Consider the following 21,171-nt stretch of genomic DNA (forward strand, 5'->3'; position numbering starts at 1 on the left):
TTTTTTTTTTTTTTTTTTTTTTTTTTTGCGGTATTTTTTTTTTAAGTGGACATTTTCTCTTTATTTTTCTTGGCTCATGTATTATAAAGTTCTACAGTTTTCATGTTTTTTTCTTACTGCAGGATACCTGGACACGTCTCTGAAAGCAAAGGTGGGAGAAGCCATGAAGAAAAGTCAGGAAGGCACTGGGAAGATAACACAGTGGTCTAAGCACTTGCCTGGCAAGTGCCAGGACCTGAGTTCTATCCCTGGTACTGCATGTAGTGCTGGTTCTGGAACCCTGGGAAACCATGCCAGCCACCGTAACCAGGCATGGTGGTGCATGCCTGTAATCCCAGCACTTGGGAGGCTGAGACAGGAGATTCACTGTGAGTCTGTGCTGTGTAGGGAGACCCTGTACCAAATAAATAAATAAATAAATAAATAAATAAATAAATAATTTTTTAAGTCAATAAGCAGTGTCTATTTTTATAATCAAAGGCACATGACTCCTATGTGAAACAACTGAAATCTAACTCCCTATCATTTTAATGTGGCCTTAAGTAACTTGTCTTAACTGTAATAAGTAGAGTTTTGAAAAGAAATGTGAAAACACTTAATGTGACTCAGAAATCTATAAAATTCTGAGCTCTGATTGCTAGAATATTTTATACCAGCAAATAAAATTTCTTTTTTCTTATTTATTTATTTATTTTGCAGATCCAGGGATTGAACTCAGACCCTTGTGCTTGCCAGGGAAGCGTTTATTCTACTGAGCCATCTCCTCAGCTCCTAAAATTTCACTTAGTCCCAGTGTAAAGAACATCTTACTAAGAAAAGTCACAAACACAACACAATGGGAAGTATTTGTTCATTTGAAACCTTTTTCCATGTACTGACTTGGAGTCAGTTTGTTTACAAAAAAGAATTCCTGAGAGTAATATAAAAGTGGAAATCCACTGTAAAAATGACAACACATGACTCTACTAGGTAATTTGGGGTAATTTCCTTGCTACAAAAATTTCCAGTACTGGGGTCATTGGAGCAAGTGTTAACAACACTACAACTTGCAGAGAAAGAGAATATTGCACTATGGAACAGAAATACATGTGGTAATAGCATCTACGAGAAGCATAAGCTTCACGTTCTCATTTAAAATAGCCAAGTCCAGCCCACAGCCCTGGACAGCTTGTAATGCAGCCCAACAAGGTCTTATACTAGTCACACTATTTTTGATTTTCAGGGTACTTCTGAAAATCTTGATGACTCAGTTGCATGGCCATCAAGCATGCAGTGCATCAGAAGCAACAGAAGGCTGCTTAGGGAAGGCCTGGGCCAGTGCTAGCTCTACTTCCTGTGCCTGTCACACAGTCCAATCCAAGGCTACGTGTGTGAGACATCGCCTGCCCCTGAGTGATTTGTCTAGGTGGGTGTAGACAAATTAAACAAATGTGTAATTGTTTTTATTAAACAGATGTGTAACTTTTCTTAGTTGTTAAACTAGGGCTTGTATTGTTTCTTAAATTAATTTCATAAGTGAACATATTTTTAAAGGGAAGTTTTGCTACACATATGTATAAGCCATATTGTATATTACATATTTATGTTACACATATGTAATATGTTGCATATTACATATTTCATATGTGATCCAGACAAGTCTTCACTCAGGGGGCCCAGGTAAGACAAAACATTAGACATGGATGTCGTACAGGAATAGTAACAGGAATTCACTACGATGAACATTTCTATATTTTATGTGCATTAATTTACTTATATTTAATTAAGCATATGAATGAAATTTATGTTTCATATATTGTTACCTTTCTGTTTTGCACCCTTCAGACTGTGTGACAGTGATGATGGAATACGATTCTATGAGACCTATCTCATATTTAAATTAACTTGTAGACTAGAATGTAGAACAATTTGGGAGGAGCAGCTCATGCATTTATAAACCCGGCCCCTGGCCTTTAAAGAACAGGCTCTGGACAAGCCTGTTATGTTGCTATCCAATGGCAACCCCGTGGCCTGCAGCAGCCCCTCCCGTGGGCTGCAGGCTCAGGAGCTCACCTCCGGCAGCAGCTGCCCGGCTGGCGAGGTGAGGCCGGATGGGCCACCAACCAGCGAGACCACGCCGTTGCAGTCCACGGCGCTGTGCATCTTCCCGTTCATCGGCAGAATCGGGAGCACCCTGGAGGCGCGGCTGGCTTGGCTCACGTTGCTGTGGCGCCGCTCTCCGTGTCTGTGCGGCACGAACAGAGAGTCCCTTCTGCTGTCATTGTCCTCGAAGGTGCTGTGCTCGTCATCCGCGAAGTCATTCTCTGAGCCTATGTCCTTTGCTCGACCTCGGAAGCTGAAAAGGCTCGCCCTACTGTTGCGCCGTGGAGAAAAAAGGGAGCCCCGGATGCTCAGCAGCGACTGCGAGGGACAGGAAAGGGGTGAAAACGGGTGGGCTGCATGAGAAGCTGGCGCCCTGCGAAGGCTCCCGGGCCTCCTGCTCGGGCTGCTGACTTGTCCAAGCGTGCATTTGGGGCCATTGGCACCAACGGCACTGATGATCAGTAACCTCTGGTTATGTCTGACACTCACTAGGTTCACCTGTTCTGTTTTGCTCTTTTTTTCCTCACTGTGTTTTTTTCATCTGTTCTCCCATTTTCTTCTACTTTACCTTTGCCTGCATGTAGTCAGAAGTACTTCCATAGTACTGCTTTATAGTCCTGTTTTGTCTTATCACTGACTCCAAAAGCTGCATTTTTTGCTATGGCCATGTCTAGAAACTATTTTCACTTAGCAATCCAGTAGGAAGCTATTGAATACACACCTACATTTATATCCTTTGAAACCAGAACTATTTTCACTGAGAACTCACAAGTGACCACCCCCTGATGCAGATCTACCCATAGAGGAAAATAAAAAGTGACTTCCTGGCATATTTGTTTAATTATAAGAAAAAGAGCAGCCTCTCCTCTTTTTACATATTTTATAGTGGCCTTCATGAACTAACTAAACAAACCAAGTTGAAACAACTATATGATTCACTGCTTCATTTTTACCTTTCCATCTCAAAATTTCTGAGGAACACATGTTTACAAAACTCTGGTCTTCTATTGTGGGACTGTCCTGCTTCAAGGCTGTATATGGTGAAACTTTTGGACTTATGTGTAAACATAAGAAGTACATAATGCTTTATGCCTATTTTTAAAATATATTCTAATTTTTAATTGTTTTTTATCATATTCTGTAGGGACTTAAAGTTCAACATATCAATACTTGATGAAAAATACCTGTTCCATATTATGCCTAAGATGTTTGGTATACAGATAGAGTGAGGGTAAGCTTAACAGCCTAAGTTGTATGGTAATAACAATAAGCTTGTCTTCTGGATGGTTAACAACTTAAGTTTGCAGATCAAAATTAGATGAAAAGGAGGGCTGCAAAGAAAGCCAACATTTTGGCCCTCGCCTTCCAAGATCAATTAAGACTCAGGACATATGAGAACTTGTACTGTAACGTCATGTAACTCGGCAGTGTTCTAAATTTTCTGATCAAGGAGATTATGGGGCCAAAGAGAAAAGTGATCGATGATGTAGAGTGTGCCTAAGGAGAGTCACATGGAGAGAAAACATTTTCTCAGGCTTTCACAGAGAGCACATTGGCCAAGCAATGGCCGTGACTCATCCACATGGTTGACACTGACAAACAATCTGAAGTACAGGATCTCAGGATAAATCCTGAGGGGATTTCACTGACCTTATCAGACCCAAAAGCTACAACTCTTGTTGCATAGGTCCTGTTTTACCTTGGTCTTAACCACCCAGCAGAAAAGTATAAAAAAGAAATATAAGAAGGAAAGTCATGCTGTTATGTTGAGCTATAGGGGACTCAGGTCAACAATTTCTCACATTGCCAGTCAAGCGAAAGACCCAATACTATTATGGGCTATTGGACTCTTTTAGATTATTTTGCTGAGTTAACACACCTATAATATTCAAATAAAGAAGCTTAACAAAAAAAGGGTATACAGATGAATGTCCGTTTTGTATCTGTGTTCAAAATGGTTAGGGTAGATATATAGTTACATTCTCTTAAAGAATAGAGTGATTTGTTCTAATAGTATTTGTAGATAGGATATCATGTCTGTATCTTGTACAGCAATTAACCACTGGGAGGAATGTATGCAATGTGTTAATTTTTGAAACTGTCCTACCAATTTGATTTGAAACTGTCTCATTGCTATTTGTTTATCAATAAAATTATGGAAAAAAATTCCATCGTGAAGAAAACTGTACATGAAATTTGTCAAGGTACAGAGACAACAAAGCTTTAAATAAAATGTGATTTCATATGATTAATAATAAGTAAAAAAGAAGAATTTAATTATTAAAATTTAAAATTCCAATGTATTAATAGAAATATATAAGGGAAAAAAGTTAAGTCACATTGTTTTAAGCTTCACATTATCTGTGTTCAAAATATAATACATTTATTGAACTTATTTTTCAGAATATGTATTGTATTTATAATATTAAGTTATATCATTTAATAACAGGAGGGAGAAAAACATTAAATATACTACTACACTTTGCATACTTACTGTAAAACAGAAATGTTCCTTAGCTCATATGATCTCTCACTTCTGTATGTTATTTATATTATATAGTATATGTGTCATAATTTTACATATATTAGCTATAATATAGCTTTTTCAATAAATTATACATTAAGTAAATTTTAAAAAAACTCTGGTCTTCTCTAAGAATGAAATTATAATCACTAAAAAACCAGTGAACTAAAGAGTACACATGCCATAGACACTGGGCAGTTTCCCTTGTTCACCAGCTGCAGCAGCCCCTAGCAGAAGGACTTGCTTCTTGTATGTTACTGGGCTACTTGGGTAACCTTACTTGTAAACTCTACTGCGGACAGAACTCTACTTGTTGTTGGGTTCTCTCAGATAACTTAATTTGGGAGACGTTAAATCCAGTGGGACAATATCAATCAAAGTATTTCAAAATCCTAGCCTATCTAGTGGTTTAAAGAAGGGCACAGGACCTCCTGAGTCCACTGAGAATTACCCCTTGCTTTTATAACTGAGAGGAAGGAGGTGCCTCTTCAATTGGGCTTGCCAAAAATATTAGATATGAATTTGGAGCATTGGTGGACATCTTGCCACCATATGGAAAGCAACTGGACTGAGATATGGAGAAAAAGTTGGTCATGATAATGTTAATGTGTTCAGCCCTGGGATAGAGACATACACCTAATGCTACTTGCGGGCATTATTTATCTGATTTAATACTTCTGTCTTTGCATAGGCCATCTTCAGCTCTATGATTATCAATAGTAGGATATTAATTTCATCATTAGATATGATTGGTTTGCTCTTTTCATCTCCAAAGAATTCTACACCAATTAAGTATGAATTATTCTATTAAGATGATTAATTCACAATGATTATAATTTTTACATTTACTTCTCAACAAATATATTTCCAGTTGTCTTTTCAGATAGTGAATTTTTCCTCAATGACATATACAGCTGTTAGACCTTCTGCATGATCTTATTCATCACATACGGAAGGAAACCTACCTGTAAGTCTGCTCCATCAAAAGAATTTCTTGCTTCTGTTTTTATCATCAAGTTATCATTTTCATTGCTAAGATTCATTCCTTTCTTTTATTGCTTTCTATATAGAGTTTTTTAAAAGTATTGGCCAGACTATTTCTTTCATGTCTCTCTGTTTTTGCAAGGGACTTTGGATTAGCTATGATGACATTATAGTGGCGAGATTAAGGATTTATGACCTACTGGTCATGAACAAATCTAAAGAAGTATAAGGAGAAATTATTGGTAATAAAAAGTAAAGAAGATGCATTTCTTAGGTATCACTTTGGTAAAAATTTCACTACAAGCACTCCATTTTCATTGGCATGTTGGAAGAAAATAAGTTACAAAACTGCACACAGTATTTCTCAAGGTTCAGTGCACTTGCCAGGCAGGTGCTTATGCCACTGAGCTATCTCCCCAGCCCTATATCTTATCTTCCAAATAAAACATTTATCTTGTTTTAAGACAATTAAAGGGTGCACTAATGACTTTCTTCTCTCTTCTCTCTCACACTTACATATCATGGGAAATCTAACACATACTTTGTATTTCTACCTGCTCTCCTCAAAAAATTCTAATTTTCCAATAATAGCCTACATTAGATATTTTTAGTATGAAAGTAGGAAGAGTTATGAATACAATCTACTTTCTACAGTGTCACTACAAAATAATAGATCTTAATATGTTTTAGTCTAAGCTTTGAAAAATCTAACTGGTAAGTCAGGACACTCACCCTCACTCCAAGGCTTTTGGGCCCAAGCTGGAGGAAACTATTCTGGCCAAATTTGTATCTTGAACACAAGCCAGGACAGAACCACAGAAACTCTCCTTTGTTAACATTTAACAGTCCCCAGCAGACCAGGTAGCCCTGCCAAGATTAGCCCTCTCCCTCTGTTGTTCCAGCCTGCAAACATCCTCCCCGAAAAGCCCCATAAAATCCCCTGTCCCCTTTTGATTTGGGCTGTGTCCATCCACTAGACAGCTGGCCTGCTTGCTTTTACCTCCAGTAAGTCTTCTTCTCCCATCAGAATGCCTGCTCTGCTCAACTGCTCAAATTGGGTTTGTACCTAACACTAACCAAACTTATGGTCTGTCTATCCCTTTATTTGATTAAGTAACTCTACTTGATTTGATATGTTCAGTATTTCTTCTAGGATTTCAAAGTATGACGGGGGCTGGAGAGACAGCTCAGTGGCACAAGCACCTGAGTGGCATGCGCAAGATCCTGAGTTTGATACCCAGCACCACAAAAAATAAATAATAATAATAATAATAATAATAATAATAATGGTACGATGTCTGTCTGTCTCTCTCTCTCTCTCTCTGTCTCTCTCCCTCCCTCCTTTCTTACCTCCCTCCATCTCAGAAGCATATTTTTGAATCTAAGTCTCATGTTCAACAGAAAATGAACAAGCACAAAATGCCACATGTAATTAAGCATCACTGCCTGTTTGGTGTCCTAGTCCTCCACAGTGCATGTCCACCTAACAATCTTGGTCACATGTTTAGAAGAGTAGGGGCATGAAGAATGCATTGTGCATGTAAAGTTTGCTCATGGGTGGGAACAACTGCACATATGGCCTGAAAGTCTCCATGGCCCATGCCTGAGCACCTGCCATCCAGAAAACCCAGTTATACATCCAGGCTTACAGCTAAGAAAGGATGGGGACCATCTGCTGCTGATCATTCCTCATGTGGAAAACTGCCCAGGAATGCTTAAGTCTCTACAAAACCTCAAACCCACAAACCTTTCTGAGCACAGTACCATCTGAAAATTCCTCCCTGGGATTTCAAAATGTTGTATAATCCACAAAATCTCTGAGGTTGTGGCGCAAACACTGAATGGTTGTCACTCTGAAAGCATCGTACCATCCAGGTGGCACAGCTTTATTGACACCAAATTCTAGCATATTATTTTAAAAATTCTTGTTGTAAAGATGCACTTTGCCAAATCTAAGGTTTGTTTGTTTGTTTGTTTGTTGTTTGTTTTTACCTGATGTGGAGAAGAAAATCTCTTTTCATATGTAAGCCTGCTGCCTTCTAAGGAAAAGCGGAAGCCTTTTCTTCTAATGCTGTCTTCAGATTCAGATTTTGGGACTACATCTTCCTTTTCTTCTTCGCCAGACTGTTCTTTCTGTTTCTTTTTCTTTCTCCTGTTTTTCAGCTCTTTTTCACTCTTGGAGCTCAACTTGGATGCGACTGAAGAACTTTCAGAGAAAACTCCAATCCCACCAGCGCCGCTGAAATCTCTGGATTCGGCAGATGCTGCTGCCGCTGCTGCCTAGAAAGTTCCAGAATAAATGGTCGTTATGTGGAAATGTCAACAACTTATCCGTGCTACCAACTCAGTTATCCTTCGGTTAATAAAAATAATCTTGACAATCAATTTTTAATTTTCTTCCATATTTTGGAAAAATGATATATTTTCACCGTAGTGATCATGGAAAAATTAACATACAAATAGAAGACGATGATCCTTGTGAATGACAAAAGGTTTCAAGCTCTAGCTTCACAGCTGTGTTCTAGTTAGGTAGTACCATGATCGAGATACCCAACTATCAGAACATTTTCTATGACTTCAGCAATATTTTTAGGAAAGAATTCAGAATTAAAGTTATCCTCTATAAAGGTGACTGACATTGCCCCCACACCACACTTTCACTGCCATTCAGTGCTAGGTTGAATTATGGAACTTCACGCAGTCAGATATTTTAATAAATATTTTTCTTTTTGATGTATTGAGCATATAACTGAAAAAGCACAAAAAGACACTTTACAGATTATGTGTCAGACATTTCTGGTTCATGGTATCTACAGGGTTTTATAAATTATAATAGTACAATCTTTTAAAAATTAAGCATTATGTTGCTACTACCTCAATGTATATTTTTGTTCATTATTACATAATTAAGGATAATGCATGACAGAACAGCACTACATTCAATACTCTGGAAAAAGACAAAAAATAGGACATTGGATTGGTTTAATGCCAAAAGAAATATTTGTCTTATTTTGTAGGCTCATCAGGTCAAAATTAAAGGATTTTTAGAATAAGAGGCAAAGAATAAGAATGCTTTAGGGATTTCTGTATATAATACACAGACCTGCACCTTCATACTTCATATGCAGGATAAAAATATTGATTGGCCTTTACCTTTCCAGACTTATAAAATGATCTTCTCAGTCTGACTCTAGTTTTTGCCCTTCCCTACTGCTAATAACAGTGTCATGAAGAAGCAAACATAACCGAATCCCTGTTCTTCAGAATATAAAGAAAATGCTTCAGGAGCAGTCAAAAACGTCTACCCACTTTGTAAGCTTGAATAAATAAGGGAGTTAATAGATAATTTCTTCAGTGAGTCACAAGAGAAGGGAACATGACAATAAAGCAGTTGTAATTCTCCATGCTTCAATACCAACATGAATGGCAGAAGTCACTAAAATAGTTATAAATTCCTAATAATCAAATGCATTCCTAACACCATGCACAAATGACCCTTTTTCTGATGTCAACTACCATGCCACTCACCTCAACAGTTAAATCAGTGAATGGAGATAAAACAAAAGGTCTTGGGCTTGTTAACTATACCTGAGCTTCTTCCTGCTGCTTTTTCAGCTGTTCAAGCATCTGCTGGAATTCGGCCTCTTTCTGCTCAGCCTCTTCCAGTGTGGCCTGATTCTGTTCCTCGTAGGCCATGGCCACCACAGCCAGGATCAAATTTATTAGATAGAACGAGCCCAGGAAAATGACCAGCACAAAGAATATCATGTAGGTTTTCCCAGCAGCACGTAAAGTCTATAAAAATGAGAGACATTTTGATCAACTTTATATAGATTGTTACAAGCTCACACTCTGAGTAATAAAGTATTATGCAGCCTTTTTTAATAGCCACACTTCATGCTCCCCAAAAGAATCTTTATGTCTGTTCTCACCAATTGATAAAGGTTTTCCCAGAAGTCCTGAGTCATGAGACGAAATAAGGACAAGAAAGCCCAGCTGAAGGTGTCAAAGCTCGTGTAGCCATAGTTAGGGTTTCTCCCAGCCTTCACACAGATGTATCCTTCTGGACACTGGCTGTAATTAGGCAGGGAGAGAGGAGGACAGTAGCTTCAACTCTGCTAGCTGGCTCTTCTATTTTCATAGATGTCAATATACTTTATGCCTGCCCTGGGAAAAACTTATTTCTTTCACATTAGCTAGTTTTAACCCTGCAGCATGAGGACTCCTTTATACCCTAACACAATCTGTTACATTGACCTTGTGGCTATGATTCATGATTGTCAAGTTACACTGACTACTTCTTCATAAAAAAACAGTCATTTTCTGAGTGGGCTTGAGAAAATGACTGCACAAATAGGTCTCCTGGAGGGAAATGAAAGTAGAATTGTGTGCAGGTGTGACAGGGCAGAGGCTGGACTTAATGAGTGTGGAAAACCTGAAGGGAGAGAATCACAATGCATAACAGGCCTTAAAGACCGACGTGGCCTAGCCTCCATGTTGTGCCTGACGTGTCCAGCCTGAATGACCTTAAGCAAGGCAGCCAATTCGTTCTCTTCAGGTACTTGGTGTGTAAGAATGGGCTGGTAACGGAACTCAGAAGTAGGAAGGCATTGAGTGAGATACTGTGTGTATAACGTTTCATACAGTGCAGACAAGACTTAAAATGTCTGTTTTCATCTCTCTGAAATCTGGAAATGAAGGCAACATAATTTTTACCATAGGAGCCAAATGTAAAAACTATTATCATTGAAAATTTGCTATTGGTATTATTTGCTAATGTCCACAATCTTTTCTTTTACCAAAAGAACATTTGACTTTTTTCCAAGATTCTAAAACCTTTCTAATGAGGAAAAGGTGACTAATTCCTGAAATTTTATAGGCTTTTTCTTTATGTCACTCATAATAAGTAAAAGTCTCATATAGCTATGCGTTCACTAAACTACCCGTTTAATCACCTTATTATTATAGCACCCATTTATTATATGAACAAGGCAATAAAGGGTGGCATTATGTGGTAGCATCAACTATCCAGAAGATACTTTGCATTTTCAGGCATTTTGTTTAAATACGCCAGATATATAGTCACCATGCCTCAGATATTGACATTCTCTTCAGAGAGATTTTACATTGCAAGCCATGGAGATCACATTAGCATAAATAAAATGTTACACTCCTACAAGTCCATGCTCATGAATTCTATTAACTTAAGCTTCTTATGTGCCTGCACTGCTTTTGTATTTTTCGTTGAGCTAATTTGGAAGATTAGATGTGACCCAGTATGGAAAAATGATTTCTGCGTATGAGTGTGTGAAGGAGGTGAGAATCCACACTTATCCTGGCTATTCTGAGAGGCAGCGTGATGTGGAATTTGTGGAGGGTTTTCAATGAGGAGTGAACTGCCTGGGTAGGTGAGAGGGCGCTGGTTACTGAGACCGACGGGGCAGCATGACTCAGACCTGATGGGGCACAGCTTACCCTGCATCCGAGCTGTTGCCACACAGCAGAGCATCATTCTGCCCCTCCAAAAAATAAAAGTGACCTATTGAAACAGTGAAGAAAAGTCATTAAGTGTTTTTGAAACACTTCTGCACTTTGTTCAAGTAATAAAGCTTACACACATTTTCAACCATGATAAAATGCATAAACCAAATAAATATGTATGGCTAAATGAAAATCAAAGTAATTAAATACTTATTTAGTATTTATATTTGTTTAATATGACAAATACCATTTTTTTTTTACTAAACTCATGTTTAGAAAATCTGTTCTCAAAAGGAACAAGTCCAGAAGGAATAACCATTATAGAATTCTCATATCAAGACTAATTGTACATATAAATAAAAACTACTTGGGTACTTCAAAACAAAGCTGTGAAATTAGGGCTGCTTGCTTGGCACAAAGCAAGTGAAGGGGAAGCCTTGTAACTTCCAGTTCTGTGTAAGCAAAATTTTATTGTATTTATTTATTTATTTATTTGTATTTTTGAGAAGGGTGTACAGGGTGTTCAGGGTCTCACTACTAGATCAGACTCATAGTGATCTGCCTGTCTATAGCCTCCCAAGAGCTGGGATTACAGGCATGAGCCACCATGCCCACTCTCAATTGCTGTCTCAGTGTACCCCAGGGGCCCAGCTTGCACAGCGGGCCCGGGAATTAAACTCCTGGCCCCTGTGCCTACTTGCAGACACTTTAATCCACTGAGCTATTTGGCCAGCCCTATTAAAATTTTACTTTATTTTTTTTAAACAAACAAACATTTACTTGAGAGACAGTATGGTAATAATTGGTATGACTTGAGAAGAAGTACATAATTAGAAGACCAGAATGACACGCATTCCAAGTGTGACCCTTCTATTACACATTGCTATCTTCAATGCAGTTGCTTCATTCACAGGTATCAGCTTATATAGTTAGTCAGGTTAAGAATCCTACCAATTAACTGCTAGTTTCAAAAACCTGCTGTTTTTCAGGATCATTGCCTTACCCACCCTGCGGGTATAAATGTATGGCTTTGCCCCTGTCATGTTTCCCAGATTTTTTCCTTGCCCTCTCCCCATGGTCCAATCCTCAAGTTCTCGCTTTCTTTTTAACCATGTTATACCTTTCTATTTGTATTTCTTCTTTTGAGTTCTTATACTAGGGAGACTATACAATATTTACACATGTTTGTCTGGTTTACTTCACTTATGAGTATATCTTCAAGTGGCATTCACTTCAATATAAAGCCTTCAAGTTCATCATTCTTTATAGCTGAGTAATACTCCATTGTATAAACATACCACATCTTTTTCAACCATTCCTCATGTGATGGGCATTTTGGTTGTTTCCAAGATTTGGCTATCACAAATTGTGCTGCTATGAACATAGGTACACATATATCACTATGAAAATGTCATATTATAGTGATAAAATTTTGCTTTAAAAATACTTTTATGGCTGAGCTCAAAATATACTTAGACTTTTCTTCCTGTCAATTTTCACCTAATCTTTTGTGAGAACTTGGCTTAGTTGCTTGTTTTTATATTTTGTTTTGAGGTTTTGGTTAATTTTTATCTTTCAAATGAACAACATTAACATTTTCCTCTGAGACTATATTTTGTCTAAGTGGATCTAATGTTCATTTTTATAACATATATGACTGCAAAGATGATCTCTGAAAGCACATACATACTAAAATACACTTTTATGCATTTACATAATAACACATACAAAGATACACATCTAAATGAACTTAAATATACATGTCTTCCCCCCAAATGTCTTATGTTCCTACTTAGGAATATTGAAGTTCTGTTTAAAGATAATTTAATAGATTATGTAGAGAAATATTTTGTAAATATTGTAAATTTTTACATTAAAGTATACATTGAAAAACAATTTTGATATGAGAAAGTATAGCCCAGAACAGTTTTGACAACTGTACTTTGCCATTTTTGCTGGTTTATGGGAAGAAGGAGTTAATGCTTTAATTTGTTTCTTCTCCTTTTTTCAATTGTTTCTCCTTTTAATCTTTTTAACTTTTTATACAGCTTTTCTTTCTTCTTCCAATTTTACACACACGTATCTGGTAATATGAATAACTGGTTGGAAGACAACACTATGTATTACAGCAAATACTATGAAATTCATATTACTTGTTAAGTAAAAATTTGTATCACTTATAATTTTTTCTGTTTTAATTCTAATTTGTATTCTCTTTAAAAAGTAAAAAATAAAAGGTATCAATTTATATACCTAAAAAGGAAAAACAATTCTAGATTTTTATAAAGCTAAAGATCAATCTTTTAGTACAGTATCAAAAATATGTGTTCATTTTGTATGAGAATTATTTTTCTTATTACTTTTATGTCATAGTTAAGTATTTTTAAAAAACAAAAATAGAAAAAGTGTCATTTTAATGATTTGTTGTCTAAAATTTAAAATCATTTTGACATCAGAAACAAGCAGTAGGATGATAGTAAGCTGAGAAAATATAGGTCAGAATAAAAGGCAAATTGTTAATATTTTTGATAAACTTAAGCCTGTATATGACTCTGGGAGACTGAGGCAGGAGGATTGCAAGTTTGAACCCCTGCGTGTACAAATCAGCAACTTAGCAAGATTTCATCTCAAAATTAAGAGGCAAAAAATGGCTAAGAATATAGCTCAATGAGCAGACCCTAAGTTCAATCCTTAGTATTGAAGGAAAGAAAACTAAGTCTATATGAATTTCCTTGAAATATTATCATCCAATAAAATAACAGATACAAATATCAACATATACTTCATATTGCATAACATACATAATTTGTCATTGAAACTAGTAAAACATTTTTAAAATTTTACACTAATAATTATGGAACAGTAGAGAACACGTTTCCTTCTACCAACAAACTTCAAAATATGCTAACAGTCAAGGGTAGTAAGAGTTTAGGAAGGGGCTCACTGCAGCACGAGTAGAGTGGTAAGATTTGTCATGACAACTTGAGACTATCTCTGTGTAGCCTAAATCTAGCCTAAGTCATTCCTTGGACTCCTTCCACAAAATACTAAGAGAAATCCACTTGAAAGAAACAGTTAGAAGTGAAGAAAAGATCTGTGTGCAAAGCGTGTCACTCTGTCATTACAATAGTAGATGGGAAACTTCATAAGTAATGGAATAATTTGTTTCATGTATTCACTTATCTAATGAACTTTATTCTCTCAAGTATAAAAGTGGTAAGAATACTACCAGTTTAAATAGGACTATAATGTGAGATGTGATATAATTTCATATTCTAAAAAACATGTAGAGCATGAAAGATAGCCCAGAACAAATATTGCAGTGAGGCATATATTCTGGAGACACCAGTAGAACTTGGGTAATAAACTTCTCTAATAGTACATGGGAAGCAAGGCCATTCAGGCTACCAAGTGACAGGGACTGGCCTCAGGGATAAGAAATAATTCTGAATGATATGGTATCATAAGACTATTTTGAGGTCAATGCCTAAAATAAAATAAAATTACTCTGACAAATACCTATAACACAAAGACTGAAACCAAAGAAATATGTTAGAATATTAGTAAGTGAATGGATGAGCCAACCTTGCTTAACTTTTAGATGAGTTCCCAAGCTCTGATTTCATCTTAGTAAATGGTTGCCATTTCCACAAAATTACATACACTCAAGAGTCAACCAAGTGGTTTTCTTCAGTCTTCTTAATAATATATTTCATCACAGCACATTCAAACTACTAAGTGGTTCAAACTACTGATTTAGTTAAATGACTTAAATTCTGGCAAGTGCTTACCAATAAATACTTATTCAGCATATTACAGAATTGTTTTTGGATTCTGTGTAGGAAAAGGTAGCATGTTCTCCAGTGTTAATTTTGACTATGTCAACTGAGACTTAAGAATAAAGAGGTGAGGTAGTATTTGATTCCTTCCTACAAATACTATGATCTTAGATTAATCCAAGTCATGTGGCTTGTGTAGTAATTGAGATCATTTTCACCTCCCTAGAGTTATTAATATTGAACAAGTAAACAGCTATAAGGTTAAAAAGTATATCTTACTTTTATCTTCAATGTAATCATCCCAGTTAAACATGCTCACTGTTCTATTGAAAGCAGTACCATTCCCATCCAATGAGTTATTAAAGAAGGAGGTGATATTTATTTCAAAGGAAGAATTGTCTGGGGGCCACTGCAAACATTTATTCCTCAGGTTGCCCATGAAGAGCTGCAGGCCTATGAGTGCAAACACGCTCAGACAGAACACGGTCAGGATCATGACATCGGACAGCTTCTTCACAGACTGGATCAGCGCCCCCACGATGGTCTTCAGGCCTGCAAATAAAATCAGAGGAAAGAATTTTAACCTACTGCTCAATGGCTACTTACTGACAAAAGTATCATGAGCTTGTCCTGGAGAATAAAAATATCATGCAGAATGCCAACATTATTAGTTTAATGTTTGTGACTGAATCACATTTTTATGAAAAGCCTGCTAGCTGGTGAAAATGAATGAAAGCAGAACTTGTATGTTCATCATAAAACTGTGAATGGAAACGACTCAAATGTGTTTCCAAACACCCCTCAGAGCAAAAGAAATGATTTTGTTATTCATGCTTAAACATCAACCTTGTGTAAATATTTTGCTTTTATTTGCAGATGTCTTACTCTCTAACCCTTTATTGGTTTTAGAAAAGTCTATCTGGGAGAAATCTTCATGTCATTGAATTAGGAGTTTATTAGTTGATGGATCCTGAAGTTTGAGTATGGGTTTCAAAAAAGGAAGACATCTGAAAACTGAGCCCCATGCAGCACTCATGCTATCCCTGGCTCTTTCATATATCTGTGGTTAGAAACACTGCCAGGTTTGGGCCTAAATGCTCCAATTTATTTGTTCAATGTCTTATAGTTTAGCTTCTATGCAGAAAGCTTGATGTTACAGGATGCAAACCAGGTAGCCTGTTACTGCAAATGTCTCATGCAACACTTGTTAAACTCAAAGGCTGATTTAGAATGGTTATAAAGAAAGCAACTAGTAAAAAGCAAAGAATCAAATCCATCCAAAATCTGATGCACCGATTCTTGCTTTATACAGTTATTTGCAATATGCGACAAGCAATAAGCCCTCTGCATGAAAGCTGGGATTGTAGCGTCGATTCAACTAAAATCAGCCTCGGTGTTTAACCTAGCTCTCACCTGGAATGACTGAAATAGTTTTCAATGCTCGGAGAACTCTGAATGTTCTCAACGCTGAGACATTGCCCAGGTCCACAAACTCTGTCACATATCTGTAATGGGGAGTTCACACACAAACACAATAACACACAAGAAACAATTGGAGATATAAGGAGCCTACCACCTTATACCACTTTCTTCTTACCTGGAATTACAGAAATAGTTTTCAAAGCTCTCAATACTCTGAAAGTTCGAAGAGCTGAAACATTGCCTAGGTTTACAAATTCTGTTACATACCTGTAGAATTAAACCAGAGTTATTCAGAATTTAGGGAAATCTAAGTTCATGTTGGTCTTTAACCAAGACCTTTTCAACTTCAGTGACTGTTGCCATCAAATTTCCCAATTAAGAGAAAAATGGCGTCATTATTGATTATAATCTGTTACTTGGGAAACTATTACTTTAGAGTGCTAATTGAAATCAAAGCCATATAATTTATTATGATAGTTCCTAATTTCTCCAAACTGAATGATTTCATTAGAAGGAAAATACTCTGAATTCACATGATTTCTAAGAAAAAATGATGGATCTACAAAGGGAAGCCATCAAAGAGAAATATAGAATAGACTTCCTGCAGTAATTTACTCTCCAGGATGGAAAATGTATGAAGGTACTTACGCAAAAGTAATGACTGTGAAATCCAACCAATTCCAAGGATCCCGTAGAAATGTGAAATCTTCTAAACAAAAACCCCTTGCAAGTATTTTAATAAGTGATTCAAAAGTATAAATTCCTGTAAAGGTGTACCTAAGAGAAAATAGCCAAGCTCACATTAAAAATATATTTATCTGTTCTCCTCATAATATACAGGCCAGGCAGGGCTTACTGCATAGAAGTACCATTTAATTTTAAAAGACATTCTCATCAAGCTAAATAATCTAACACTGTACTATTTAAATACTCTGGATTTCAGCCTGATTTAAAGAAATGGGCATAAATCTCAAAAGGAATGATTCATTTGTGTTTTATAGGTCTATACCACTAACGGCCCTGAAATGTATACTACCAAAAGCATAGAACTGTGATAGTTAATGGAAAAAGAATGTTCACATTAAATATGATTTTTGTCTGTTTAGGAAGCACTGGTCATCTCAAAAGAATATAAGACACATGAGGAAAATAAAGGGCCACAGACACTGGCTGTCAAATCCCTGCCGTAATTTGGGAAACAAAACAAGTGAAGCCGCTGCAAGTTATGTACTGAAAGAAATTAGCCATTGGAATAAATCTGAATTAGTACCTAATTTATAATAGCTGCCATGCTTCGGCAAGGAAACAGAAAAGGCCTCAAGATGTAAGAGACACAATTTGAAATGGAAGGGATAGTCAAAGGTGGAAGATATTTTAAATTTTTCTACTTACTCTACATTCTTTGTCCAGTCTGGAGGGTTGCTCATGGTCATAAACACACAGTTGGTGAGAATCGTGCACATAATGAGCACATTGAATAAAGTGAAAAGATTCGTCAAGGAAGACAAAGCTCAAAAGGAAAAAAGCATCTCACTTCCATGCACTGCCACACCTTCATCACCATCAAGTGGTAGAATTTGCAAGCTAATTATTTTAATGCTACGTATTATTCTACCATTGAATCTTTTTTCTCCATTTCATAAATTCAGCTACACCACACCACACCTAGAACATTTCTTTAGGCCAATTCACCAGCTATTTTGAAGCCATTTAGATAGTTGCAATTAAAAACAGATAAATGAAGTCATTGGTGAGTAATTTATCAATCTAAATTTTCTTAGTGACAGGCTCAAACAAACAATAGAATGGCAAATTCAGCACATAATTAATAATGGCAAAAAAGCCAGCAAAAGCATTCAAGTAATTAATTAAATGCATCATGAATTCATAAGGGTCACTCAGAAGAATGTCTTATGATAGTGTCCTTCATTAATGAAGTGTATATTATACTGTAATTACTTCTAAAATTCAGAAGTGTGAGAGATGGTTGGTGTCCGTGCTGGCCCTCACTGGGTTTGTAACAAAGACCACGTCATAAAGTTATTTATTAAATTCCCTGAGATTAGCCTGCCTTGGCAATGAAAGTAAGAAAAAAAAATCATTCCACAAAATTTGTCTGTGGATTAAATAGTGAAAATATGTAAAACTTCCTACAATGTAATGGCCTGTCACATAGTAAGTGCTCTACAAATGGGTTTTATGGCTTTCTAAATAATATAAAAAAATTGCTTATCACATATATATCATTTTTCTTACCCTATCCTTCTTTGTCCTTGGAGGTATAACAAATACTCTTCACTATTTTATATTGTAAAAGCAAAATAGTAAAACAAAAGCAGACACAAAACTCACTTAGGAAAATATTCAGCTGTTAGTTGAAATGGCTTTTACAATTAACATGAAAACACACTAAGGATTTATTCTCAATGATATAAAACAACAGCACCCTTTTAAAAGGTGAGTTTAGACCGATTATAAAAATCTCAGAGGGAATAAATACTATTGATAGTCTTCATTTTTTATTTTTTATATGTCATTACATAAATTCCATATTATAAAATATTAATTTGATTTTAAATGCTATTCAGTCATCCAGTGAGTAAATAGTGTTGTACTAATTTGCAAGGAAATATCTGGGCAAACTAGTGAAAGCAATACTTGAGTTTTTGTTTTAGTAACACTGTTATAAGGCCCTTGATCCTAAAGCCCTTGATTACCGTAGATAAAACACATCCAAATGAAAACCTTGATAAGAGAATAATGTACATGAGCCACGTGAGGGCACTGCAGTCTAGAGAACACAGAAACACACTGGTTCAGAGAAAGTCTTTCTTCATTGCTAAAAATAACAACAACAACAAAATTCAAAGTTGCTTAGTAGCCAGGTATGGGATTACACATTGCTCCTTTAATCCTTCCTCTAATCCAAATGCTCTGGGAGGCTGAGGCAGGAAGATCACAAATTCAGGGTCAAATTGGGCAACAGCCACTTAATGAGACACTCTAGTAGGATTGTACTTCTGTATGAAGGCCCCGGGTTCCAATTTTAGTATTACACACACACACACACACACACACACACACACACACTGCCTTGCCATCAGTATATTAGTATTAGTTTATATAATATCAACTCCTGCCACTCCTGCTGACCTGTTACGTTCTGCTAGGGAAGGATAACACTCTTGGTAGGGGCACTAACTAGACAAACGGTCCCCAACCTCAACAGTCCTCACCTCAGCCCCCAAATTTTCATTTTGGTTCTTCCTCCTACCTACAAAGACTACTTTGAACTTTCTCCACTTTTCCCCCATGTCAAACTTGCTTCTTCTATTCCAAACTGATGCCCTTTTTCTCATTTCCTAGAGACATAGGACAGCGCAGGACTTCACGTCCCCTTCCTGGACTGATAACCCTCTGGGCATCTTCCTTTGAATCTGTCCACCCACACTCGAGACACCTTTCACTTGTGCAAGACCCTTTAGTGGTCTCGTGGCCCTTCCTTCTCTGGTCTGTAGGGTCTCCCACCTTCCTTCCTCCCTTTGTCAACACAAACATTGTTATGTCTCTCCCATCTCCAGGGAGGAGCAGATTCTTAGATTCTTTCCTATAACCAGGCGATCTATCATAGGCAATTTACAGGTCTACTTCTCTTCTGAATTTCACAGGCAAATTTATTTTCCCCCACTGCTATATGTTTGCAATGTATAATAACTATATTCATCTTGGGATATATATATATATATATGTATATATATATATATATATTCATAATCATTTTACTTCCCCCTTCCTGTGCCCTCTCTCCGTCCATCCACACATCTCCTTCCCATCTCCATAAAGTCTACTTTCTTGCTTCCTTTACTTTCTCTTCTATTTTACTCTTCAAATTATTTATATGTAGGGATTTACTTATAAGAGAAGCCATGCCAATAGTTAACATTTATTTCACTTGGTATTATTGTCTCAAGATGCATCCATTTTCCTACAAAGGACTCAAATTTATCCTTCCTTATTCATAACCCAACTGCTTGAAAGAACTATCTGTCTTTCTTTTCCCGTTGATTTTCTTATATCCTCAGCATGCCTATGTTTCTTTCTAAAGAAGGAAAATATTTCATTGTTTTGTCCTAAAACAGAAGAATAATCCCAAGTTATTTGAATACTCTTCAACCATGCTATCTAAGGATGGTGCTCGCTCCCCCGTTGCATGAAGTTCTCTTTGAGGCTCTGGATTCTTAATGCCTTGGGGGCAACAATTTTTCTACATCTTTTTAACACACTGCATTTTTATTTTTTCAAAGAAATAATATCTTTGCCACCTTCCCTCTCCTGCTATCCTGATTCATTCATCAGTAAAAACAACCCCGGGTGCTATCTGTGTACCACCTACCAAGAACATCTCTCCTAGCAGTGATATGTGCAATCAAATGGAAACTTACACTTAGTTAGATACTATGTTTATAAAGTAGACACTGGGAGAATGTGTATAAAGTAAGTGAATATGAAATCAGAAGGTGGAGAACCAGAAAGTACCTTTCTGAACGCCATGAGCATAGTCAATTGTCCACATGACATCTGCACTTACATATCTCATCACCAATTCGAATCACTTAAATTTTTCTGTGTCCTACAATTGAGCTAAAAGTCTTTCCCACCTATTCCTAAGCTCCTTTGACATGTCTGTAGCCCATATCATGCCCCATGAACTAGCCAGGAATTTAGAATTTTGAATTACTCTTTCTAAACTTCTACATCCAACTTAGCATCAAATCTTGTCAATTTCACCTGTTATCTCCAGAATTACTACACTATTTTCCATCTCTACATTGTTGCTTGACCCAAGACTAACATCAAATTTAGTAGTTTATCTTTAATGCAACTTTCTTTAAAATAAAA

The 21,171-nt window shown here is 36.6% G+C and overlaps 1 protein-coding gene across 1 annotated transcript in view; it reads right to left on the reverse strand.

Moving 5' to 3' along the window:
- The window catches only part of Scn2a (sodium voltage-gated channel alpha subunit 2), a 98,810-nt gene that overhangs the window by 69,074 nt on the left and 8,565 nt on the right, over positions 1-21,171 (reverse strand). Inside the window, exons 4-12 of the mRNA XM_004646394.2 lie at positions 17,665-17,754; positions 16,921-17,049; positions 16,448-16,539; positions 15,130-15,402; positions 11,066-11,129; positions 9,523-9,664; positions 9,179-9,385; positions 7,583-7,870; positions 2,053-2,400 (exon numbers count right to left, since the gene is read on the reverse strand). Coding sequence (XP_004646451.1) covers positions 2,053-2,400; positions 7,583-7,870; positions 9,179-9,385; positions 9,523-9,664; positions 11,066-11,129; positions 15,130-15,402; positions 16,448-16,539; positions 16,921-17,049; positions 17,665-17,754 — 1,633 coding nt within the window. The remainder of the gene's footprint in view (positions 1-2,052; positions 2,401-7,582; positions 7,871-9,178; positions 9,386-9,522; positions 9,665-11,065; positions 11,130-15,129; positions 15,403-16,447; positions 16,540-16,920; positions 17,050-17,664; positions 17,755-21,171) is intronic.

Source organism: Octodon degus, unplaced genomic scaffold (genome assembly GCF_000260255.1).
Source record: "Octodon degus isolate 3935 unplaced genomic scaffold, OctDeg1.0 scaffold00267, whole genome shotgun sequence".
NCBI classification, from domain to species: Eukaryota; Metazoa; Chordata; class Mammalia; order Rodentia; family Octodontidae; genus Octodon; species Octodon degus.